The sequence below is a fragment of the Maniola hyperantus genome, chromosome 3 (assembly GCF_902806685.2).
Source record: "Maniola hyperantus chromosome 3, iAphHyp1.2, whole genome shotgun sequence".
NCBI lineage: Eukaryota > Metazoa > Arthropoda > Insecta > Lepidoptera > Nymphalidae > Maniola > Maniola hyperantus.
Window position 1 is genome coordinate 10,596,290 of NC_048538.1, and position 25,857 is coordinate 10,622,146.

At 38.4% G+C, this 25,857-nt stretch overlaps 3 protein-coding genes across 4 annotated transcripts in view; 1 reads left to right on the forward strand and 2 right to left on the reverse strand.

The window, feature by feature from the left end:
* The window catches only part of dtn (transmembrane protein 132C dtn), a 113,273-nt gene extending 93,852 nt beyond the window's left edge, over positions 1-19,421 (forward strand). The window contains 35 exon segments of the mRNA XM_069509365.1: positions 2,647-2,790; positions 5,105-5,194; positions 5,196-5,280; positions 6,949-7,032; positions 7,035-7,096; positions 8,247-8,448; positions 9,325-9,497; positions 10,395-10,463; positions 10,465-10,518; positions 10,520-10,565; positions 11,011-11,103; positions 11,106-11,185; positions 11,188-11,232; positions 11,234-11,285; positions 11,566-11,589; positions 11,592-11,612; positions 11,615-11,701; positions 11,813-11,853; positions 12,041-12,077; positions 12,080-12,211; positions 12,214-12,243; positions 13,677-13,980; positions 14,105-14,173; positions 14,175-14,208; positions 14,483-14,522; positions 14,525-14,600; positions 14,659-14,728; positions 14,730-14,789; positions 14,792-14,830; positions 14,833-14,862; positions 14,865-14,984; position 15,434; positions 15,606-15,696; positions 16,163-16,322; positions 16,821-19,421. Of these exon segments, the coding sequence (XP_069365466.1) occupies positions 2,647-2,790; positions 5,105-5,194; positions 5,196-5,280; positions 6,949-7,032; positions 7,035-7,096; positions 8,247-8,448; positions 9,325-9,497; positions 10,395-10,463; positions 10,465-10,518; positions 10,520-10,565; positions 11,011-11,103; positions 11,106-11,185; positions 11,188-11,232; positions 11,234-11,285; positions 11,566-11,589; positions 11,592-11,612; positions 11,615-11,701; positions 11,813-11,853; positions 12,041-12,077; positions 12,080-12,211; positions 12,214-12,243; positions 13,677-13,980; positions 14,105-14,173; positions 14,175-14,208; positions 14,483-14,522; positions 14,525-14,600; positions 14,659-14,728; positions 14,730-14,789; positions 14,792-14,830; positions 14,833-14,862; positions 14,865-14,984; position 15,434; positions 15,606-15,696; positions 16,163-16,322; positions 16,821-17,147 (3,072 nt within the window). The 3' untranslated portion in view covers positions 17,148-19,421.
* LOC117996707 (glycolipid transfer protein-like) overlaps positions 1-25,857 on the reverse strand; it is a 162,531-nt gene that overhangs the window by 118,684 nt on the left and 17,990 nt on the right. The window lies entirely within an intron of this gene.
* On the reverse strand, positions 20,253-24,757 carry mRpL16 (mitochondrial ribosomal protein L16). The gene is made up of 5 exons (XM_034984833.2): positions 24,602-24,757; positions 24,428-24,505; positions 22,680-22,837; positions 21,976-22,218; positions 20,253-20,550 (listed from the first exon to the last, which is right to left on the reverse strand). The coding sequence occupies exons 1-5, from the start codon at positions 24,630-24,632 to the stop codon at positions 20,335-20,337; spliced, it is 726 nt and encodes a 241-aa protein (XP_034840724.1). The 5' UTR covers positions 24,633-24,757; the 3' UTR covers positions 20,253-20,334.

The following is a 25,857-nucleotide window of genomic DNA, read 5'->3' on the forward strand; positions in this document are numbered from 1 at the left end:
AAATTAATAATATTAAATGTTATTAACTACCTACCTTCTTTACCTCAAATCACAAAAATAATATGCGAAGCGTTATCTATTTAACAAAATATAAATAAGAAATGCTGATAGACAGAACTTTGTTTGAAATAAAGTTTAAAAATTACACTGACGATCTACAAAAATAGATTTACAAAACCATGGACGTGGGGTGGCGGTCCCAAAATTCCTGGTATCTGGTCCAAATTTAAACTCAATAAAGAAAACGATAAACGTCAGGCAACTAGGTGTCGAGAGCACTGCATCAGGCGTTTGCTACAAGACTACTTGTAGTTCAAATAAAACTTGAGACTAACGAAGTAACTGAGCTGCATGCACATCTACAATGCCATCTACCTATTGATAGTCGTGTGAACCTTTGTTTTAGCATAAATCAATCTAGATTTAGATATTTAAACTAAAGAACTTACTTTATTTAAAAATCTAAAAAACTAATGACAAAAATGTAGGTAGGTACCTACTTCAAAACAGTTAGGTATAGCATTATAGTAGAGTACCAAGAGCATGCTACAGTTAGCTTAAGGGAAACGAATGCAATAGATCCCTACTTATTTCTGCAAAAAAAAACGTAGAATTTTGTAACCCGAAAATATGCCTTAAATAAATTGAACAGGAAAACATACTGATCAAGCCCAAACGTATGCCACACGAATATTTGAATTATACTAGTACAAAACAAGAAACCAATGAAGCGGATATTTCTCTGAATGTTTCGTCCGATATGAATCGCTACGAGTTTATTAGTTTAGCAAATCGAACGAAGTTGGACGACTTCGGAATGGGTTACACGGGATTCCTACGAGCAAGGCGAACTAACAGAAAGACAAACTACCTATTAGATAAAACTTCCTTCATTTGAATTCTATGTAGACGGTCCATTTTGTAGTTAATCTAAAGGCACTAAAATAACAGTTATGAATGGATATTTTACAAAATTAAATATAGTTCGCGGCAGGTCGACATGGCAATCGGGGTGGGGACGCCCCGTCACCCGCACAGCCCCCGCGCTAACCCAATGCGGCATAGCGCGGATGACGTGCGGGTGTACGGGGCGTCCTCCCGCCTCATACCCCGATTGCCATGTCGACCTGTCGCGAACAATACTTAAAATTTAACGGCAGAGTATATTATTGCCTTCACAGAATATATCATGGCGTGGGTCGGCATCAATGAAGCCTTCATATCGAAATGCATTTTAATCTTTTTTTGAGATACCTAAACCTTTAGATATTCACTAGGTACAGTCATTTGGTGCTCAAAAATAATGGAGAGTTTTCCGGGAGTTGAAAGGGCTTTACCTGTATATGCTAAAACAGATTTTTATTTATTTTATGCATAACAGTATCTGATTTATCGTGCAAAATGACGAAAAAAATTTCGGTGCGCGAGTCTGATTCGTATTTTGCCGGTTTTTTAGAGTACGAGAGTCTCAACTCTACCACCGGAAAGTCAATTCTGCTGAAAAGAGCCGACAAGAAAATCAGCAGAATTACTCTTTGTAAAACGCAAAATGTTACAATAATGTGGATTACTATTATCTATTACACTACCCCCTGTAATTAATAACAATAGATTGTGGCGATTAACCAGAATTACTGCTCGTTTAGTATGCAACGCCTTTAGGGAGCCTGTCCATTGAAGCGGAGCGGGTATGTGTTGAGCAGACCAATCATGTTGTCGGAGATTGTCGGTAAATAGGGTGATATTTTTATTCCGTTAACAACTCTACACATCTCTGCACCGCTCCGCTTCAGTGGACATGCACCCTTAATATTATATCTGTCATTGATAGATGAACGCTCCTCAGTTGTAAGCAATTAATTAAGATACCAGTAACTGCTCTTATTGCGTGTTCTTAATAAGTAGGTAGGACAACGCCTTTGATAAAGCCGTTGGCCGTTAATTAATTGTGTGCTTTAGTTATTGTCGTTAAGAATACTAATTCCATCACCATATTCATTGGGCTCAAATTCTTGGTAATTGAGATCAATTGTGAATTATTTGCCAAGTCTGTTTGATCCTGTTTAATGTAAACGTTTGTAATTGTTTTAATACCGCTGTTGTTACGGCAAGTAATAAATGTCTTTAGAGAATTATATAACCAACAATTTAATACTGAAGAGAATTTTGGTAGAAATTGAGTTAAAAGTAATTTGCTTTAAGAAAAATGGAGTAGTCCCAGCAAGGCTAAGTAAGTTAAATTACTTGGGAAAATTCCAATATTTGATCTAACGCTTCTCAAATTATTATCCAGACTATGAATGCGAAAGTGTGTTTGTCTGTCTGCTACGTTTTCACGGCCCATCCATTTAACCAATTTTGACGAAAGTTACAGTTAGTTTAAATGCCGGGGACGGACATAGGCTACTTGTTGTCCCAGAAAATCAAAGAGTTCCCACGAAAATTTTAAACACCTTACCATCATCTACTTGGTACAGAGATAGCTTGCATCCTGAAGACGGACATATGCTCCTTTTATTTCGGAAAATCAAAGAGTTTCCACGGGATTAAAACAAATCTAGTAAGTAGGTACAAATTATATCCATGTGAAGGAGGTCACGTCTAGTCAACCTATAACTCTCTCATACGTAACAACCTATTGTGTAGAACTGGGAGGTCCTCAACACGGCTGTGCTGACCGGGCGTCAAGTCTCTCAGGCGATGAAGGTGCTGATTGTATCTCAAGCAGGTCAGGTCGCTGACGTCACACTGCAGAGTTCCTGCCACTCGGAGGACGAAAGTGTACTTAAAGTGAGTTTTTAATTTTTATCTATGCAAAGTAGGTAGGTAAGATTAAGATTCTGATACCTAAATAATAATTTCAAAGTAGTTTCGATAACAGTAATGTGTCCCTAGACTGGCTTATAAATACAATGGATTTGTTACGTTCAAAGACCAAAAACGCTCATTGAGCGAAAAAAAAGCGCACAAGCACAACTAGTTGTAGTCACTGTAATCAAAACGCTCACGACGCGTTGTGGTATCACAGAAAGGTAAGCTAAAGGTATCAAGATTCGTATCGTGGGCTATCATGCTATACGTACACAACGCGTTGTGGCAATGAAGAAAAACCATGGACGTGTTCTGAGCACTACTTAGTTGGTGTAACCATATCACTCGTATTTTAATTAGTGTAATTGGCTTTATGGCCGTTCTAGTTAAATAATAAATAAATAATAATAATAATAATAATAATAATCACGACGGACAGTTGTGGCAGTTACGTCTAAAAAATTGAGGATCTGTTATTTTTTTGCTATCGTATCGAGTGGGATGTCAAATGAAGTAGGAGAATTTCGAGTTCATAAATACCAATGTGCCTACTTAGTACAATATTAAAATACACCAAGCGACAGAAAAATGATACCGTGGACTGAATAATAGTCGGGATTTGTTTTGAATTTTATATTGTTGATGATTTTATGTATTTAAAAATTATTTAGAAATTTCCTTAAAGTGTACGTAACACTGCCATAAAATTATAAGCTCTGATACTTAGCTTTATCAGACAATAAAGTATACAACAAGATCATTTTCACATACCTACTTAAATAATAAATTTATTTGAAGTGCCCCATAGTCCCTATTACCGCAGTAGTTTTAGACCAAATCAAAGGTTATTAAGACTAATGGTTAATCCTTAGATCTCATATTTAGATATATTATTCAGGATAAAAGACGTCCTTTTACGAAAAAGGATTTTAGGAACCGTTACTTTAAGGAGAGACAGAGCGCCCCGAGGGATTTGTTACCCCAAACCACGATCGTGGTGGATACTGTATTACGAAACGAAAGCTTCCGTCGTTATTACAAATTAAAGGCGGGCATTTTGCATAAAATAAAAGACCTTTCCGAGGCACTGTTTACGTAATGACAGTAGGTGATTCCTGGCCCTATTACCTGTATAAAAATTACATAACATAAACAGCTATCAAGCAGCAATCTCAGGTTTTCCTGGCAGAATTACTTACTTTTATGGTCCAGTTGCGTAAATTAAATTCTGATTCCTATTACAAAGACTATATTCCTAATACAAGCATTCCAAGTGTAGCTTTTCAAGTTAAAAATAGGATGAGTTAAGTGATAACGACGTGGAAATTAATTTTATATGAATGGACGCCGGACGGGCGTGGCATCGTGATTTGAAAGCTTCAGAACTTCAGGTAGATTTAAGTAACTCTAGTGATCAGCCCCCCAATTGTGTAAGAATAACCATTTCATTGCTATCGCAATCGTCAAGAATTTCTGCCCTTTGATTGGCTGTGAAAAAATGTAAACAGCGAATCAACCAATCAATGGGCAGAATTTCTTGACGATTGCGATAGCCATGAAATGGTTATTCTTACACAATCGGGGGGCAGGTCGAGTTTGACTGATTTAGTTTAATTTCAGCAGTGTTAAAATCAAATATCCAATAACCTTTGATCATTTATCTTTTCAAATAACCCTTATAAACCCTTCTCATAGGGTGCACTTGGCTAGTTTAAATAATAACAAAGGTCCCCTTGAGTTCATTTGTTTGGCCTCTCGACTTTCGTCTAAGACTGCCTGTTCACTGGAGCGGAGCAAGAAAGTGATGCGGAGCGGAGTTGCGGACTGTATCTGTCCATAGACGCGGAGGTAGGTAGCGGAGCGTAGCGAGAAACTAATGTGGAGCGGAGTTACGGACTTTTTATTTTATTTTATAGACTTAATGAAAAGTGAACATTTTACACCATACTTTTAGACCAAATCACTTGATAAAAACTGAGACGTGTTAGCAATTTGCAGCCAAAATAGACCGTAGTCTGTGCTAGGGCTGACGAAGATCATCGACCTTACACGATTTAAAGATACTGTGTTTTCCCATACGCGGAACTAGCCCTGCTTCGCTTCTCTGCTCCACTACCCCCGCTCCGCGTTAAAATGTATGATTTTTTAAACTAGTCCGCAAATTCTTGTCCACAGGAGCGTTGCGGCAATAAAGCGGAGCACAATTCCGCTCCGCTCCTCTCTTTTCCGCACCAGTGGACAAGCAGCCAAAAACCTATAGGCCTCTTGTCTTATATAATTGTTTTATACACAGGTATCGTCATCGTGCAGTTCAGTTTACGTTGACGGGTCGGAAATCCGCGGCTCTTCCAACGCGTCGGTGATAGTCAAGTACGGCACTTACAACCGGCTTGGCGCGGTTCACGGTATGGATGCCGGAGTACCCGCTCGAGATCGACGTTGATGACAATCGCCTGTCGCAAATCAAAGGTATGGAATCATAATATAACTACATAATATTATAATACATAGGTTAATTATACGGCATCGTTATAAATTGCTTACTTATCGATTCATAATTCGTAGCCTAGGAAGGTAGCTATAGTCCGCGACAGGTTGAGATGGCAAGCGGGGTATGAGGCGGGGGACACCCCACACACCCGTATGTCACCCGCGCTCGCCCGCACACGGTTTAGAGCGGTGGCTGTGTGGGTGGTGCGGTGCGTTCCCTCCCGATTGCCTGCGCGTACCTACGATAAGTAGAAGGGTAATTAAACTTGTCTCGTTCAACCACATCCCGACGTCTGTCATAATTGTCGTGTAACCTAAAATTTTATTATGTAGGTATACTTCACTCACTAGCACATTCTAGATTAGATCTGCCTGTTTGAGACCCGTCAAAATCGGTTGTTCCGAAGATCGGATATTCCAGAGAAACATAAAACCGGTGTTTGTATTTTGATAAGTTACTTGCATAATATACCGACTTAATCATCGAAAACAAAGACAGAAAATTCAACTTCATAAGTATAAAATCATAAACATGTTATCTCTGTAGGAAGTGTGGATACGTATTATACTTATCTAGATTAAAATTTATTTACCATACCATACATAGGCATAGGTAAGTGTTAGATATATTTCATTGATTTTCCCGTTACATATGTATAACGTTACGACCTTTAAACGGCATGTCTCCTTTAATTCCAACTTGACACACGATACGAGTAATTCTTGGCTAATGCGTTAAACGGGAAACCTTCTATTAACTTTGAAGACATTAACCCCTCTTAATGAAAGGATCAGGTATTATATCGCATAGGCTGTTTGAATCCAAACATGGTTGAAAGTAATTATACTTTATGAAGATAAGATTATTTTTGTTGGAAAACCTATTGAGTGCCTATTTTTTATAAGAGTTTGATGACGTCATCGTTTTATTTAGATATAATGTGAACTCCAACTAACAATCCCATTAGTTTGATTAACTAGGGATATCTGTATAATATCAAAAGTAAGTATAACGGGGTTTGACTCTTAATGATTCAATAAAAGGGAGCATGTGTGTTAGACTAACAGTGCTGCTTTTCAGATCATAATTAACTTCGCTTTACCTGCACAGAAAGGAACTAAACTTCCGGTTTAAGTACATCATCATCATCATGATTACCCAATCACCGGCTCACTATAGAGAATGGGTCTTTTCTCAGAATAAGAAGGGGTGTGGCCATAGTCTACCACGCTGGCCGAGTGCGGATTGGCAGACACCTTTGAGAACATTATGGATAACTCTCAGGCATGCGGTTTCCTTACGATGTTTTCCTTCACCGTTAATGCAAGTGATATTAAATACTTAAAACGCACGTATAGTGTATACCATACCTAACTCCAAAAAATTAGGAGTGCGTGCCCTAGATCGAATCCTCGACCTCCGATAAGGAGGCGGACGTCTTAACTACTAGGCTTACAGTTTAAGTACACCTTACATGAAAGACAATAGACGTTAACTATTAATTAAAACATGCAAACAAAAAGAATATTCAGCTCATTCAGCTCAATACTTGTCATTCTAACCCGTCTTTTGGTGCGCAATGTGCACAAAGTTTCGTACTCCTCAACCTCACTTTTTATACTGACCTATATCTATTATTTCCGAAGGCTGGAAAGTATCAGACGAAGCGAACTCCAAAGACAGATTAAGAAGGTCTTTGTCGTCGCGAGGGTGGGGTGGTTCCAGACCCGATGCCCCAACTCCCTAACGGATCAGCGTTCGTGCAGGCTGAGATATCAACAAAGCAACGTTGAGGTTCGTATAGAGATTGCTTTCTTCGCAGTAGATTATAGCTACATATAAGTGCGGAATTTCGCAGGTATACCTATAAATAATACAGCTGCAAACAAAGGAATGGATACTACGGGTCATATGCTCAGTCACGGCATTAGCGTCGTTTAACAAAGGCTGTGGATTCACCTTTATTCGTAAATATAAAGGGATATGTCCGGAGTGAACTGATATCCCGTATCTAAGCCGCTATATCTCGGATTGTAAAATTGAAGCAACAGTTCTTTTCTGCCAGACTCACTGAAAAAAGCTTTTTCGAATTGTTAGAGATAATACCTACCTATGTCAAATTTGTACAAGATCAATTTCCGAAGTCATTACGCCCGAGAACCGCTGAGTCCCTCTTATAAATTCGCAAGAAGAATATTAGCAATAAAAACTTCGCTAGACAGTAGAATATTTGTATTGTCGTTCCAGAAGCAGGCCATTAATTAATAAAGCTGCCTTACTCTTGGATTAATGCCAATTAACAAACTGTTATTCTTACGCTCCAACATTCTCTTCATTCTTCATTTAGGTCCCAGAAAAAATTACGGCAATGTCTATCTTCTTCATTTTTTCATCTTGTACTTGCCAACGTTGCATGTGTGTTGAAGATAGGTACCTACTTACCTACTTACGTGAATCTAAATACAGTAAGTCGCAAGATAGCATTTTGAGATGGAACTGAATTGCAATTTTGGGAGCGGTAACTTGCAGTTGGAAGGTTAATCGAGCGCGCAAGGTCTTTTAATACCAATGCCCAAGCAATGCTATAAAGCTCGGCCGTTGAGCATGTATATCAGCATGGGGGGCCTACTTATCTACTAAGACTACAAATCTAACAAATTCGAATATTACTTGCGGGCTCATCAAACTTTTTAGCTGCTACGTATAGTTCGGGATCGGTCGAGAGAAGCAATTGGTGTATGAGGCGGGGAAACGCACCACGTGAACCCGCACGTGACCCGCGCTCGCCCGCACCAGGCTAGCGCGGAGGCTATGCGTTCCCTCTCCGATTGCCATCTCGACCTATCGCGTACTATAGGAAGCTCAGTTTACCTACGTAGGCTCAAGTGTAACTTTCAAGTAATTTTAACTGCACCCAAGGCTCTATAAGTTACTCTTTGTCCAGGTATACGCAAGATTCCTCGCCAAGGACCACGACTCTGGACGCGTATCATACTTCGTTTTCCCGACGAACCTGGCTCAAGTTACCGAGCTTGTGTTATCTCTAATGCGGGTGTCCGACCCGCGTATTGCGTCGCTACGTGATCGCGTGCTACAAGGCCGTAGCACGGGCCGCACGGAGGTCCAAGTTCTGTCGCCAATCACGGGTAAGCTTCCCTTTTGTCAGAAACTGTACTAATGTGAAAACTGCTAAACTAATTTATTACGCGACAATCTGAGAAAGAACTCGCCATATTGCGGAACAGTGGATAAAACCATTTCTACTATTGCAGTACAAACGCACCATATTCATATAATCATTTATTTGCTCGAATATGGTATATATTTATATAATAATATGATTTTAACATAATAGTTCATCTGTTTTAATAAAGGTCTCTATAATCTAAAGGTGCGATATTTGTTTTGGAGGGAAAAGGTGGTTGGTTGCAACGGTCGCAAACCCTCAGGAGGCCCAAGGCTCCCGAGAGCCGTTTAGAAGATATCAAAAATCATTTTAGCTTTAGAAGCTAATATTCTGTAAATTAATTAGCAAAAGGGGATGCCACATCTATTAAACTTAGAATGCCTAGAAACTAGGAATGAATTTTTGGTAAGATTGTGTTATCGTACTAATAAGTTAGATTACATTTATTGATTAACTAGCTGATGCCCGCGACTTCGTCCGCGTGGATTTACGTTTTTCAAAATCCCGCAGGAACTCTTTGATTTTCCGGGATAAAAAGTAGCCTATGTCTTAATCCCGGGTATAATGTATCGTTTTTGCGTGAAGTGTGTGATTAGTCTTTGTGATAAATAAATAAAACTGTACTGTACTACGTACCTACTGGTACTGTCGTCTCTAGCACACTCAATACATACTGAAAATCTTCTAACGGCTCTCGGGAGTCTTGGGCCTCCTGAGAGTTTTGCCGACCGTTGCAATCACCTTTTCCCCCCAAAACCAAATTACCTACGTATGTATTTATTATATTTCATTTAGATATATTAGGATTATTATACTGATGATTATTTTTATACAGGTCGAGTGATCGGTCTGCGAGAAGTGCGCGTAGTTAATGACAAAGTGTCTATTTCCCGGCTCTTCGTCCGAGTTATATCTGGATTGCAATTGAATATTCTCCTGATACCGCAATCGAAAATGGATTACGTCTCCGAAACCACAGTGACTAGGCGCTTGACGGCACAATATCAGGTAAATTCGAATCTGAAATCGTGTTATTTTCAGATTATTTTTCATAAATATAGTACGTGACAGGTCTAGATGGCAATCGGGCAGGGAACGCCCCGCACACGGGCACGGGGCGGTGCGGGGCGAGCACGGGTGACATGCGTGTGTATGGGTCATCCCCCGCTCATATCCCGGTTGCCATCTCGACTGTCGCGAACTGTAGATGTGGTTTAATTAGAAGTGGCGATGGAGACTAGGCACAGACACGATATAATACATATTACAATTTGATGATGTCCGCGACCTCTTCCACATAGATAATAAGGTTTGTTTAAAAACCCGTGGGAATTCTTTGATTTTTCGGGATAAAAGTAACCTATATCCGTCTCCTAGGAAACATTATCTGTACTATATTTCGTCAAAGGTAAGGAAACTGTTGGTAGGTATCTACTGTCCGCGACAACTGAAAATCCTCAATTCTCTATCTACTGCTTCTTCTTAAATAATCATTTACATTTAGGAGGAATTAGGATTGAGTTAAACGAGACAGGTTTATGTGAGAGATATAGCTCTGTCTCGTTTTTAACTAAATTTAAATAACGATTAAGCGACTCTGAGTACGGCTGTAAATCACGATTCATCGGGATTCGGAAGTGTCATAGAAATATCGACTACGATTAATTTGACTTGTCTCAACAAGACATAATTGGTTAGGTATGTGGCATCGAATCGGGTTGTTGTTAAATTAGGGTCTATGTTTCGGTTACGACCTTAATCAAATCCTAGCTATACAAGTACGACTTGTAACCTTTAGCTGTCCCTGAAATATGTTAAAGGTTTTAGGATAGCAAAGGGCAAACGGCAACCTTATGATTTAGGCCAAATTGACTCGCTAATAAAAATAATTATTTATTATTTCAGGAGGGCTTACTCGATATTGACATAGAATTCTCCGACACGACTCGCACGGCGTTGCGGTATGTCGCCGTGGTCTGATTATTACTTGCTGGTGGAAAGTTTGGACACGGAAGTTGTGGCTTTTGCGCCCGATGTTGGCCTCGCGACATCCACGAGTTATTGCTGTTGGTGAAGGTATGTTAATGTCTCTTTTACTATTTCATATAATATTTACTAACGTAGATACGATATCGTTTCTGTTTTCTCATTGAATGCACGCAAATATTTGAAGACTTTAGGCAAAGCTTTTCTTCAGCTCAGAACAAAGTCGGTATAAGGCGACTTTTTATTTAATCCTCGATACGGTTATTGTCTTAATCATGATTAAGAATAATTTTTTTAACTTTTATGGACGATTATAGATTGAATAAGGTTCGCAGTTTAATAACCAATAAGATACGACGACGTCCTTAAAAAAGCCAAGACACAAGCAAATTTATATTTGATAGATGATAACTGTAGCGCAAATTTCGTTTTTATAATTAGGTACCTATCTCTAAAGTCACAATTACCTAGGTATTGTACTATCAATAAAATACACAAATTTATCTCTATCTAATATTCTTTTCATATATTTCAGGTAGCGGCGAGCTTCTTCGAGTTACCCTCCTTACACCCGAACAGTGTAGGTCAGGCCCGTTACGTAGAGTGGCACTACCAGGCAAAGGGGATGCTAAACTCCTGCCAATATAAAGAACATACCAGGAGCCCTAGCAAGTGCCGCTGCCAGTGTGGATGTAGACTTCAGTGGGCAGTGGACGCTCAGCAGCGACCCGATACTCCGCAAAATGACGACATTATGGGCTCGAGGAGGCGTTAGACTGGCATGTTCTGATCTAAGCGACGTTCTTAAAGGTAAACTTAAACACTTAAAGAGTAGAGTTCTTCTCCTACTTTGCCCTAAACCGTTTCCTGAATATGCATTTAGTTTTAATTTTCCTGTAACAATAATGTAGATACCTACACATTACATGCAATAGGCAAAGGTACATTCGGGTAAGCGCAAAGATGCGGAACAATACGATAGACAGCGGCCACACCATTTCGCGATATCACGAATCATATTTTGCCGAATTCCGATAGTGGGGCCGAACTATAAGAACCTCAAAAGTACCTACTTTCATTCTGTTTTCAGGCTTCTCTCCCTTCAAAGACGAAAACATCACGAGCCAACAGTACAAGCACACAGTATGGTTCTATATTCAGAAGCAACTCTGCTTTACATTCAAGACATTCTCCACAGAACAATATGTCAAAGTTGAAATAGGTCAGTACAGACTCTGCCTGATTTTTGTAAAAGTACTTATACTTGCCTATAATGATATTTAAAAAAAATTGCCATACCTTACCTTAAACCTGAATTATTTGTTTCTGATTTTCAGGCATGTTCGTTCTACTAGGGGCATTCTGTTTGGCTATAGTGGTAAGTTGATTTTGTTTTTAAATTAATATGACAAGATTTAGAAATTTTATGAGCTCAAAGATTTTCAAATATCTTTTTAAACTTAGTGTGAAAAATACTTATGTGACTATTGAATAAATATAGTTAGTAGTACCTATATATTTTTTTATAATTATTTTACAATCATATTTTATCCCTGTCGTTACAGGTATTCGTAGTATCGTGCGTAGTGTACGCATATCGGCTGAACCCGCAAACGCTGAGGCCAATAACGGCAACGCTCGGTCCATGCCGGCCGTAGCTGAGGGCGGAAGGCTGCAGGTGGCCGGCCTCGTGGGCACCACGCTCGGCCTCGCCAGAGACAAGCCTCCAAGAGAGTCCACACTAATGCGCACGACTGGGTGTGGCTAGGTGAGTCTACCAAGAATGATAGAAATATCTGCTGAAAACAAAAACGGGCAACGCTCTGTCCATGACGGCCGTAGCTGACGGCGGAAGGCTTGCAGGTGGCCGGCCTCGCGAATGACAAGCTCCCAGAGAGTCCACCACTAATGCGCACGTCTGGATGTGGCAAGTCTACGAAGACAAAACGGCCGAATTGAGAATCACCTTCTTTTGGAAGTCGGTTAAAAACTGGTAGTCTATCATGGGATGGATCTATTAGCACAAGGTCTTGTTTTTTTTATTCTTTGATAAACTTTATATTGACGACTACGCCTGACAAAACCATACTGATTATAGCCATATTTAAGGCTTAGGAGGACCAAAATCTTTATCCTTAGATGGAAAATGATTACTTCAAGCTATTTACCATTGGTTCGGTTCCAAAATGTACTTATTTGTTTTTTTTAGAAAAGACTAATAAAGAATAAAGATATTTGCTAATATATTTAATAACTAGCTGATTCCTGCGACTTCGTCCGCGTGGATTTACGTTTTTTAAAATCCCGCGGGAACTCTTTGATTTTTCGGGATTGTTGTCGTTGCTTGGTACCTACAATATGAATTCACTATGGACACTTCCTGAATCTTGATAACTCAGGCGGGCAGTAACCCTGCAGCATCAGGATTAAGGAGTTGAATCCAGAATTTTTTATGTGACCACGACGTAAACTTTTTTTGTTGATTTAAAAAAAATATTTGCAAATCGGTCCAGAAACCTCGAAAAAATCGATGTAGAAAAAAGAACCACCTCCTTTTTGACAGTCGGTTAAAAACCGATGACCTTGAAATATTTACGGAACAATCTTTAAAATATCCCCTTTCTAACAAAAAAAGAATGAATGAAATCGGACTACGCGTTAATGAATTACAACTCAGTATACATTTTAACTTTCATCCCCTCTCCTACGGGAACCATGCTGAATTTCGGGATAAAAAGTATCCTATATTCTTCCTCATTTTATGACCATCAAAATCGTACCAAGTTTCATTGGAATCATTCAGTAGTTTCAGCGTGATGCGCGGCCGTGATACCAGACAGACAGACAGACAAAAATGAAAAAAATTACAGTTTTGGGTTCATGTAGCAATATAGAGGCCCTCGAAAAAAAAATTCAAAATATCTTCAAGTACATGATTTGACCTGTTACCGTTTTATTATAAGTATATATATATATATAGCTATATATATTATATATACATATACATTATATAAAACTGTAACAGGTCAAATTCTGTACATTGAAGATATTTGAATTTTTATATATATATATATATATATATATATATATATATACTTATAATACTTATAATATATATACTTATAATAAAACAATATCAGATATGATGATTATATGATAATTGATTTCAGTACTTAACAATTTCACCTATATCCTTTACAGGTCGAGCGACTATCGAAAGAAGTGGAAGCCGTCATCCGCCAACAGGAACTCGACACAACGCCAGCCAGACAAGGGCAACAACACCCAGAGATGAGGATCACAGCAACCCGCTCAACTACAACTACGTCGATCCGGACGACGCCATCCGGGAAAACGGGAACGTCATGGTGACCAGCTTCGTACAACCCAACTCCATCGAGCTACCCTCGCAGAACGAGAAACGGGAACGAGTCATCGACTCCATACGTACTGCAAAGAAGCCCGCAAGGCACAATCGGCAAAACTCCGGAGACGGTCATTGGCAGTAAGATTATCATTGTCTCATTAGTTGCATCTTTCACAACAGCCATTCGAACATTGTGATACAGCTTAGATATGGGTAATTTGATTAACATTTTATTTTTGATTCGTCTCTTTTGCTATTTCAGGATGGATACAAGCAATGAAGACGACTACCGACCCCCCGTTCCTCCCCATAGGAATTCTTCACCGCCACACCTCAAGTCCTGTGCCGCCTCGAAATACCACCAAGTAAGTAACAACCGACATATCTACATTATTTATTTATTATTTATTTCCACACAAAAAGAAAAAACGCTTACAATATTGGTTTCTTCATGCTCGCAAGCGCTGGCGGCTGGTCTGAGCACTGCACATTCCTCTGTAGTTAATACTTAGTCTAATATTCTAGGTAGGATGTGTAACATTATGAACAAATGTAGGTAGGTAGTTATAAAATAAATTAAATAAATGTTTTAATTAATGGACGTTATTATACTTCGTTAACGTTCACTGCTTGCACAGACTTTTTGCCAGAGACCGTCATGCCGCCTACTAGACGAAGTCATCCCGGATTCACCATAAGAACACGATCGCGGAACATGACTCCAAACGATCTCCGGACAATGGTCGACGCCCCGACCGGTAATATTTAACTTCCATATAGTCCTGTTGATATGAATTGAAAAATAATTAGTAAAAGAATACGTATTACTTTCCAGAATTATGATTTGAACAAAGCCGCAAATCACCAGTATATGTCAAGCCGCGAGAATTATGGATCAATATAACGCGACTCATACCGCCCTACAATTACAAGACGAATTCGATGATAACCCCCGTTGAAAAGCTTAACCAATAAGGACGACTGTGCCCCCGCCTATTTGAATTTGCACATGACGGCCCCACTTTATAATTGTAAAAAAAGACTACAGAGAAATCGTTTGCCTGCAACAGAGGAACTGGACGGACTCGCGCCGAACTTTTGTAAAACCGGAGAGCCCTGATTACATGCACGATCAGGAATTGGTAGAACAATTTAATTTTTAATTTCATTTAAAACAACTTTATTGTTACTATATTACGAGTAAGAATACAGGATACAATTAAAAAAACAAAGGGCGACCTTAAACAACAGTGATCTCTTCAGACAACCCATACTTAAGAACTTATAGAACTGTAAGGACGGGGGAGTCGCAATGCAACCAATTTTATTTTGTAAAAACTTTAGAGCTTGAGGACTTTAATGGTTCGTATCCATACTAATGTAATCCAGCCATACTAATCGATGAGTTTCCACGGGATTTTTGAAAAACCAAATCCAAGCCAACGAAGTCGCAGGCATCAGCTAGTTAATTGATCAGGTAAATAGATAAACGTGTGTGTCTGCCAGCTGCCTGTTTGCATAGCTTTTTACAGCCCATCTGTTTAATCATTTTTGATACAAATGGTACAGAGATAGCTTGCATCCTGGAGAGGGTCATATAAGCTACTTTTTTCGTTCCCACTGGATTAAAAAAAACTAAATCCACGCGGACGAAATTGTGGGTATCATCGATAACCATCGATAACTATAAATTCAATTAAACTCCCAAAACTATAATTTCTTAGTAGCTATTAATTCGACATAAATGTATCTGTTGCTACCAGGATTACCAGAAGTACAAATGCGACATAAGACTAAGAACAAGGAATCCAATAATGCTAAAGGTGATTTCGTCGAGCCGACTACCCAATCCAAGGTACCAACCAATCTCTTACAAACAATATTTTTTATACTCTGTCCACCATCTTAAAAAAATCTTAAAATGCCAGCAATGAGATTGCCATAATATTGAGGTTTCTTAGGAAAGTTCTGACTTGATAAAACCTTGGAGTAGCCTCAATATTTTGATGGCATTAGATTATAATTAAGTGGCCCAAGTTGGAGCTCTAATCCAATTCTATAATTAAAGTGTAATTGGTAAGGGTGGTTTAAGACTCTTTTTTTTCTGCTCATTTTGGCATACGCGCCTGCACGCGCTCGTTTGTTCGCTCGAACCATGTGAGTCAAACATGGATCAGCGTCTTTTGCGGCTGGCGCGTACATGATCTTATATGAATGTCTATGCTCGTACGAGATTCGCGCATACTAAAAACGAGCTCGTGCACGCAAAAAACGCAAGTGTGAAACAGCTACAACGTAAATGAGAATGTGTTTTGCAACCAGGAGGCAGTTCGCCGGAGGTGAAGCGCGCCACGATCGTGGGCAACCCCATGTACTCGCGCGCGGACGTCGCGCCGCGCGCCGACGCGCCCGAGGCGCTCGGCATCGACGACCTGCATATGGACTACGATCAAATCATGCACTATTTCCACAACCTCAAGGTATAATTCGCCACACCGTCCCACCATGCTTCTAGTGTAGACGTTGCTGTGTCGCTTGCATCGATACTCGAGCACCGGGCACGGCGCGACCTTCTATCATATCCCTTCTCGTATTTCGATGTTCGATGTACTCTCTTATGAATGATAGAGCCTGAATTTTGATGCATTTAATATGAATCTTAGCATAGTTTTTTATATGAATGCGTTTTGTACGATTATACAAAATAACGAGTCGTACAGTATTATAGATCTATAGTTAAGGTACCTATGAGTTCCTGTCGTGTTTGATCGGTATCTCCCTTACAGCAGCAATTTTATTCATAGGCCTCTTTACACAGATCACTCTTCCGATTGAACCATTCATTGATTTATCATCACGTAGAAAGTTAGCAAGCTATATCTTCCCACTAGCATTTAGATTAAATAGAATCTCACTACATTCCTTTATAGAAATTGCTGCAAGAATCTGACTGATGTCTATTTTCAAATTTTTCGCAGGAATCGAACGCCTGAGTAGAGCAGATCATTGCAAAGATCCGGCAGATATTGTCTACGTTTAAATATCAGCATATCACCAAAGCTTCTCCAATCGACGTATTCAATGCGCCCCCTGGTTCAGCCGGGGCCGGGCTCGGGGATAGTACTGTTGACACTCACAACGACCACACACGCTCCGCCTACGACTCGCACATATACGAGAACGTAGACGATTGTAACGAAGTCGCACCGACGCAGGTGCTATGCGACTCGATTGCTCACAAAAACACTTTCATGAAAAGGCAACTGACCTTTCTGTTGGAGCATTTGAGCGAATCGTACGAGTAGAGTCGTTGAGTCAAAGTATTATCCTCAAACAATATGTGTCCCAAAGTGGATCCTTGCAGTGATCGAAAACAAAATAATATAAACGATGTAACTTTTATACCTATTTTAACGTTAAACGTATTTAATCTAGTCATCAACAAAGTGCACATACTTGAGTAACTAATTATAATTATTGTTAACGGTGTGCATGTAGTTAATTAATACTCACAATATGTCAATGAATATAATATTTTAGATAACAAATTAATACCCATTGGTTTTACATGAAATAATAAGGTAAACTTCTATAACATCATCAGAGCGATAATAACTACCTTTCTATGTACAAGTCATTTTAGTCTTCGCCACGTTATATTATTCCAATACCAAATTATAAATTATTAACTTTGCATTTGTCCTAGATCTGTAAATATTTTCCACTAGAGACAGTAAAAACGCTACCTCACTTATATATTATGTCTTAGCTTAGCAAATATTATCTACATCGCAAGCGAAATGTACAATTTGAGCTAGTACCTAATACTAATATTCTTAATAATTACTTAATTATTTATTATTTTCTTAGTGGACCGCTATTTATTATGTTCGTAACGTCCAATATTTTTTTGTCCTTTTAATATCAAAAATTGTTTATAGATATTAAGACTGCAACATGCCAGTGTTTAGGGTTACTACTAATTTAATAGTTTAGTAATTACCTACATAGCATAAGACAGAACTAGTCAAATATTAAAATAATTAACTATGGGCTAATCATTTTGCTCAAGAATATATTATTACAGTTATAACAATTAATATGCCAGATTGTTAATATATTACTTTTTACGTTCCTTATTTTATACCACCGTATAAAAACTGGTGTTATAAGTTATAACTTTAGTTTAGATGTTATATAAGTACACTATTTAGCATTTGGCCTACAAAAATAATTCTTGTTTAAATAATACAGAATGATCTTGTTGATATTAGTAACTATATTACTAATAATTGGTTTAAAAGAAAGGCTAATTAATGTAATATTGTGATAAACGACTGCTAATATTGATTTGACGCAGTCGACTTTATAAATAAAAAAGTCATATCATATTATGAAATCTAGCGCTTGTATAATATATTAATATGTAGACACTATTATTAATTTATTGAAAATGTACATTGCATTTACTTGTAAGTTAGTTTTTTAGGCTTTGTAAATATTGTTATGACGTTATATAATTTATAGTTACTTATGTGGAGGTCGGAGGGCGGAAATAGTAAATAAATGTGGTAGAGTCGCTTGAAGTACAGTCAAAAGAGTAGATGCACTCAGTTATGACGAAATATTTCGTGTCTGTTACAAATGTACACTAAATAGTAAATGTTTTGATCTTGTAATTGTGTATTAATGTGACCCTAAATATATTATTATACATAGAAAAAGAATGCTTATCGGCAAAATCAAATAGTGAAAATAATTTATTAAAGCCTCATTTTTAATTTCGTAGAATTCTAACGTTTCTTGGTGTTAACAGAGATAAAACAGTTTCACAAAAATAAGGAAAAAATTGAAAAAATATATCCATATAAAAATAATTTTATCTATATTGTAAAGATCAAATTTATAAAGGTGTCAAGTTGGTATTAAACTGCTAATAGAACACTATTTCAATTTCAAGTGACACACTTTGTGACCATCTTGAATGTTCGAGCATGCTCCTGTTTATTTTCTATTGCTGAGTGTTTCCTAGGGAGCACGTTTCGCCCTATTTTTGGGTTAAACGACTAACGTTAAGTACATCTTAGGGCTTTTTTATGTTGACAGGGATTCAAATCAAGCTTCAGGTGGTACTCGTAACTCTAAATTTCATACCCATAACTCACCCAAAGTATAAAATTCCAACTGTCAGAATTCCATGGAATTAAAAATAAGACTATAGAGTAAGTTGAGCAGTGAAGACGTTTAATGTCGCCATATAATTACAAGATACCGAGTGTGTACTGTTCGACTTCATCTAAGAAATCTATTGTGAAACTATACTCCATAACATTGCAGGATGTTGTTTGGCTTTTGTCGTTAGGTTTAGAGACGAGTCACTGGACCCGAAAGTACTTTATGCCGTAGTATTTGTTACTGTAACACTTGTTTTTGTTGAGTTTTGCCGTATTATATTATAAATAAAAGAGGAGTTTATGAATAAAAATTAACGCTACAAAATTTATACATGTATGCAAACTGAAGCTTGTCACGAAAATCCTTTCATAAGATGTCAAATATAATAAAACGATATTAAAATATGATTGAAGTTATTATTTCAGCATTCTATTCTGAACTGAACTGTACCTAAGGGCCAACAACCTCTATGTATTACACACAAGATGCCTCATCATCATGATCAACCCATCGCCGACTCACTACAGGGAACGGGTCTCCTCTCAGAGTGAGAAGGGTTTTGACCATAGTCTACCACACCACGCTGGCCAAGTGCGGATTGGCAGACTTCACTTTTGCTGACGATACGTCTTTGATTTTTAAAGTAGATAGAAATAAATACAATTTTGACAAGGTAAGTAGTGCCATATCTCAGGTATCACTGGTTTACTGTAAATAATTTACTTTTAAATGCAAAAAACAAAGTGTGTTGAATTCGCACTGCCCAATACCAAGAACACAAATGACATTAATTTAATGATAAATAATGATATATTGAAAATAGAAGAGACTGCTACATTTTTGGGGATAACCGTGGGGCCACCCATATATCAACTCTTGCTGGCAAACTGAGCTCTGCTGCTTACGCTGCTAGAAAGATTCGGCAGTTAACTGACGTGGAAACCGCAAAGATAGTATATTTTGCTTATTTTCATAGTATTGGCATATATGGCTTATCTTAACCCAGACGCGCCCAAGCGCGGCCCGATCTTCTGTTCTGTTTCGATTATATTATACCATTTGCAATAGTTTGTCAAAGTACATAAAGCTGAGTATAAGATGTTATCAAAAATTCTTTCTAATTGACTCAGTCTGTATGCGCCGATCCTTAAGAGACAGAAGCTTTGCAGGTTTCAGTTTATTAGTTACTTATAATGCAAATCTAAAAAACTTGATTGGCTCAGTTTAAAAACACATTTATATTTATATCTACTTTATTGTTTAAACAATTTCATTTCATTTCATTTACACACCCTTAATAATATAATAAAAACCTACCTAAACATATTTCCCATGCCATCTGTGATCGTATCTTGATAGGTATCTATGGCATCCGCCCATATTGTTCTGCATTATATACTTCAATGTATATTTATTTTGATTGTTTTCTTCTATCCATTTCTCTTCTTGTGCCTTTTTCTCCATTATTTCTTGTGACACTGGCTCAGCTTTAAACGGCAACCTTTCTGATATAATCCTTAACATATCATGTACCTGAAATAAACAACATAACATACAAAAACTAAAATCAAACGATTTACTAGCTGATGCCCGCGACTTCGTACGCGTGGATTTAGGTTTTGAAAATCCCGTGGGAGTTCTTTGAATAGCTGGAATAAAAAGTACCCTGTCACTCTCTACTTATATATTCTATCCATACAAAAAATCAAGCTGATCCGTTGCTCTGTTGCAGAGTGATTGAAAGACGAACCATCAAACAAACACACTTTTGACGTTTATAATAAGGGTAGTGATTGCAGTAGTGATAAAAAGTACCCTATGTCCCTTTCCAGGTCTTACACTATATCCATGCAAAAAGTCACGTCGATCCGTTGCTCCGTTGCGACGTGATTGATGGACAAACCAACAAATCAACAAACCAACAAACCAACAAACAAACACACTTTCACATTTATGATAGGGGTAGAGATTTCCCCAATGCACAGAGACCTTTCATATGATAAAAAATTTCATTGCGACATAGCTCATAACTGATTGTGAAGCTGAAGTGGCAATCGTAGACGTCGGGGGTTCCAAGGTGCTAGAATGGCGACCTCGCACCAGAAAGCGCAGCGTTTGAAGACCCTCACTAGCTGTACATACGACATCAAACGAGTCGCAGGGAGCTGCTGGATTCAGGCGACGCACGACTGTGGCGTGTGAAGTTCCTACAAGAGACCTATGTCCAGCAGTGGACGTCTATCGGCTGATATGATGATGATGATGACTTCGAGCCTCAATAGCTCAACCGGTATAGGAGTGTACTGAAAACCGAAAGGTCGACGGTTCAAACCCCGCCCGTTGCACTATTGTTGTACCTACTCCTAGCACAAGCCTAACGCTTAATTGGAGAGGAAAGGGGAATATGGCTAATATTCTTTATTAAAAAAAAAAAAAACTTAGTTAAGAGATTGTTTAGAGATTAACCTTTATGTTAATGAATTTAATAAAAATAAAAACTTTATTTGTAAAAAACCGGCCAAGTGCGAGTCAGGCTCGCGCAACGAGGGTTCCGTACTCCAGCCGTATTTTTTCGTCATTTTGCAGTATAACACAAAAACTATGATGCATAAAAATAAATAAAATCTGTTTTAGAATGCACAGATGAAGCCTTTTCATATGATCCCCCTCTTGATATAGGTATCTTACTTCGAAAATTGAAAATACTAATTATTAGTTTATGACCACAATTTTTTTTTTGTGTGTGATGTAACCACAAATTCACGGTTTTCAGATTTTTTCCCTAATAACAGCTATAAGACCCACCTACCTGCCAAATATCATGATTCTAGGTCAACGGGAAGTACCCTCTAGGTTTCTTGACAGACCGACAGACAGACAGACAACAAAGTGATCCTATAAGGGCTCCGTTTTTCTTTTTGAGGCACGAAACCCTAAAAAATAAAAATAATAACATACCTCAGCATATTCACACTTGCCACCAACTTCTAGTATAATTCTTCCAGACTTGATGGGTGTCACATAATGGTCAATGGCCCCTTTTCCTCCACCCATTCTCTGGCCCTGACCCTTTTTGGTGACAGGTTGCCACGGGGGATCCACCCGCCATATGGCAAACATCCTCTTCATGTCTAACCTCCGTGCAACTTGCAGGCGAGCCATTTCAAAATGCTCATGACGTAATCTGCCACCTCCTGTAGCCTGTGATATTTAATAAAGCATAGTTATCAATGATATTATGATTAAAAAAAACCAGATAATATGTCATACATGTCTACAGTCAGTTCACAGTTATTTTACCTCTGACGTTATATTGGCACCATTGCTGTTTGCTGTATTCCTTAGAGATTAGGGTTTATTATTGTGTGGTTTGCAATGGTGCCAAATATACGGTAAAATAACTGTGAACGGACTGTACATAAAACTTGGGTCACATTAATTTGTAGAGCACTATTTCTTTTACTCTCATGCATTCTGTATCTGCGGTAAAAGCGGTGATAGCCTAGTGATTAAGACGCCCGCTTTCTTTTCGGGGGTGGGGGGTTCGATCCCGGCACGTACTACTGACTTTTCGGAGTTGTACATCTTGATGTACATTATTTTCTGCCGTGTACTGAACTATTGCAGTCGTAATAATCAAAATATTAACAAATTTTACTTACAACTATACCATATTGCTTCAGCTGCAAACTGCTGTGCAGCTGTTCTGGACCCCTCATGTAACGCAGACGTTTCTGCATCTTTGGTGGTTTCAAGTTAGCAGGATACAGGGGAACTTTGTCAAATATTCTGAGTCGCTGACGTTCAGGAATTTCAATGTCTGTAAAAACACAAGCAGGAACTTGTTGCAATAGTAAGTAGAGCGTCGATTATCCGAACTAATAATAATTAATTTCGGATAATCGAACTACCTATATACACTTATCTGTTGAGAAATCGCAAATCTTCTTATGTGGACCTCAAGAACAGCCTCGAAGAAGTTAGAAATGTGCAAATTAGTCTATGGACGGTCAGGAGGAGGCTTCTTGCTGCTAATATACACAGTCATCGCCCGGCACGCGGCCGAAATTGTGTGTCATGGACTCATGAAGACTGGGATAGGGTATATATTGCTCTCTGATGAAGCCAGGATATCTCTGCATGGTGAAGACCGACGTCGGCGAGTGCTACGTAGACGAGGAGAACGCTTTGCAGAGGCATGTTTTAAAGAAATCACACCTTATGGAGGGGGCTCTGTTATGTTTTGGGCAGGAATAAATTCTATGGATCGTACGGAGTTAGTCTTATCCAGTCAGTGTACAGATGGTACACTAACTGGACACTGATACATAACAGAAGTTCTAATTCCTTACGCACACGCTTTAACCGCTCTTGGCGAAAACAAAATTTTTTTGGACGACTCTTTTCAAATCAGTTGCTCTTTTCAAATCTAAAAAGTTACATTATTTAACAATTAGTACACTAAACCATCTTGTGGGCAACTGAAAGCTCAGCCAGTTGCTTCCACGCACCTTTGAGCCCTCGCCCACGGCGACTTTTTGTAGCGATGCTGTCGCGCGTTTATTAAACGCACGCCAGCATCACTACTAACGGCTGTTAGTCGCATTTGCAACGCGCTACTGCATCGCGACTGTATCGATGCAAACGCGCGACCGTGTCGGACGACATCGGGGGAAGAACGGAGGGAGGGTGGCGCGTGAATGGGGTAACGGAGCATCAGTGCAACATATTTTTTTCGTTTGCATCGAGACAGATGCGCTACAGTATCGCGACTGAATCTGAGACCGTGGGCGACGGTAAACAGCTAGCGACCGCTTCGCGACTGTATCGATGCGGACGCGCGACAGCATCGCTACTGTATCGCTAAAAAAGTCGCCGTGGGCGAGGGCTCTTAGTCATAACATACAATTAATAATTAATATATGTACATAACTAGTATTAAAATAACTAGACAAACGCAAGTCAATTTTGTATGAAATTGCACTCTTTGTCATGTCATGCAAAAATTGGCAATTTTCTTACTCATTTTTATTTAATTCAACTCAAAACTATTGGGCTATTGGGAATTGAACAATTGCAATCATTTTTGGCTCTGCCATTTGAAAAATTAATTTTAAAGGAGACCGACCAGTCTTGGGCAGTCTTGTTACAGAAAAAAAATTGTGGAAAAATCCTTTATTTTATGGTAAACCAAAATCACAAAAAATAATTTGAATATAGTTGCTAAAAATAGAAAAATATTAAAGGAAATGTCTGTGTTTTTGTCGAGATTGTTACTGTAGGTAATTATTAGTAGTAGTTATGTGGTGGAAGATATTACGTAAGAGAAGGTTGACGTTGAAGATTCTGGTAGACTCCAGTATCCAACCTAACCTACAGGTAGGTATAAACTTAACTAAATGAAACATACCGTCATAATTCTTCGGTGGAGGGAAATATTTGATGCCCGAATTTATTGTAATTTGTAATGTTTCTGGGCGCAGTATTCCTATAAAATAATTAAAAGAAAATTGTTTTGTACATATTGCAAAATATGATAAGTTATTACAAGCAACTTAAGTAGATACCCTACCTACAAACTTACCTATGGAAAGTCTACATGCCCTCGAAAACATTTTGAGAACAGTATTGAAGTAAATTGAATAGGTTTATAAACTTAGGAATTAAATTGCAATTTATACATTTCTTATTTTTATTTTTATACCTTATTTTTTCGTTAAAAAAGTACCTACTCTGTGTTAAAATGTCATCTTTTAGGCATAATGCATAGAGGTTTTTTTAAACTGGCTTTACGGCTCTGGGTTCTAGTCTTTTTGAGCCTAATGCATGCAAAATGATAATAACTTGTTAGAGGAAGCTAGATGTATAGAAAAGCTCTGAAGAGTGATAAAGCTAGGCTAAAGTCAAAGTCAAATGATTTATTTAAAATAGGTAATAAATTACTCTTATTGATGGTCTGGTATGGTGTTAGATTTGTAAGTTATAGTGGTGATAATATTACCTACGCAAACTTAAAACTAAAGCTACGAGGGTTCCAAACGCGCCCAGGTCTGAGAAGACTCCAAGAGCCCACAACAAACTCAGCTAGACAAATGACATTCTAATAAGCATGGACACATCGTGGCATACAACACAAGAGCCCAAACATGGCACACGTTTCTAAATTCACCCTATTTAGCTTCAACTGCTCCATTTATACATTCCCGCTAACATTCAAGTCCCGTAAAGTAACCTTAGTGATTAAGCCGCAATGTAAATCGATTAAGCACTCGAAGCTGAATAAGGTGATTTTAGAAGCAAACTTGAACAAAAAATGGAATGGAGTAGTGTAGCACTATTAATTTTTGTTATTTCTTTGAGAGATTTTTCGTTTTTGTAAATATGAAACTATTATACTATATCTATACTATATAACTATTATACTGTATCTGCTCGTGCTGATTCACTGACTGACTGACTGACTGACTGACTCATTTGATCACCTCTTCTGTAAAATTTTGTGTTTTTTTTTACCGATGGTTTCGTATAGAGGACAAAAAATGATTCAGAGGAAAAATATGGATAGAGCTGATGATTGAGGATTTCGGTGAGGAGCACGGCCAGGGTATTGAAGATAGGTGGGGGGTGCTCGAACAAATGTCACTCAGAACTTCATCCAATTGACAGGGAGCTGAAAAATAAAACCAAAATGGCGGATTCAAGATGGCGGCCATACAAATTTCATGGTGTCTATCTCGGAGAATATAAAAGATACAAGAATGCTTCTTTGGCGAAAGATGATCAGGAACCGACAGTCTACTTGGTGAACAGAAAAAAAATTCAAGATGGTGGATTTTTTTT

Bases quoted from the DNA above. Each gene is read 5' to 3' on its own strand.
- mRpL16 (XM_034984833.2), bottom strand. From the start codon at position 24,632: ATGTTTTCGAGGGCATGTAGACTTTCCATAG. The intron at 22,838-24,427 runs GTATGTTTCATT...GTGTTTTTACAG, and splicing joins TCCACCGAAGAATTATGACG to ACATTGAAATTCCTGAACGT. The intron at 20,551-21,975 runs GTATGTTATTAT...TGTTTATTTCAG, and splicing joins GCAAGTGTGAATATGCTGAG to GTACATGATATGTTAAGGAT.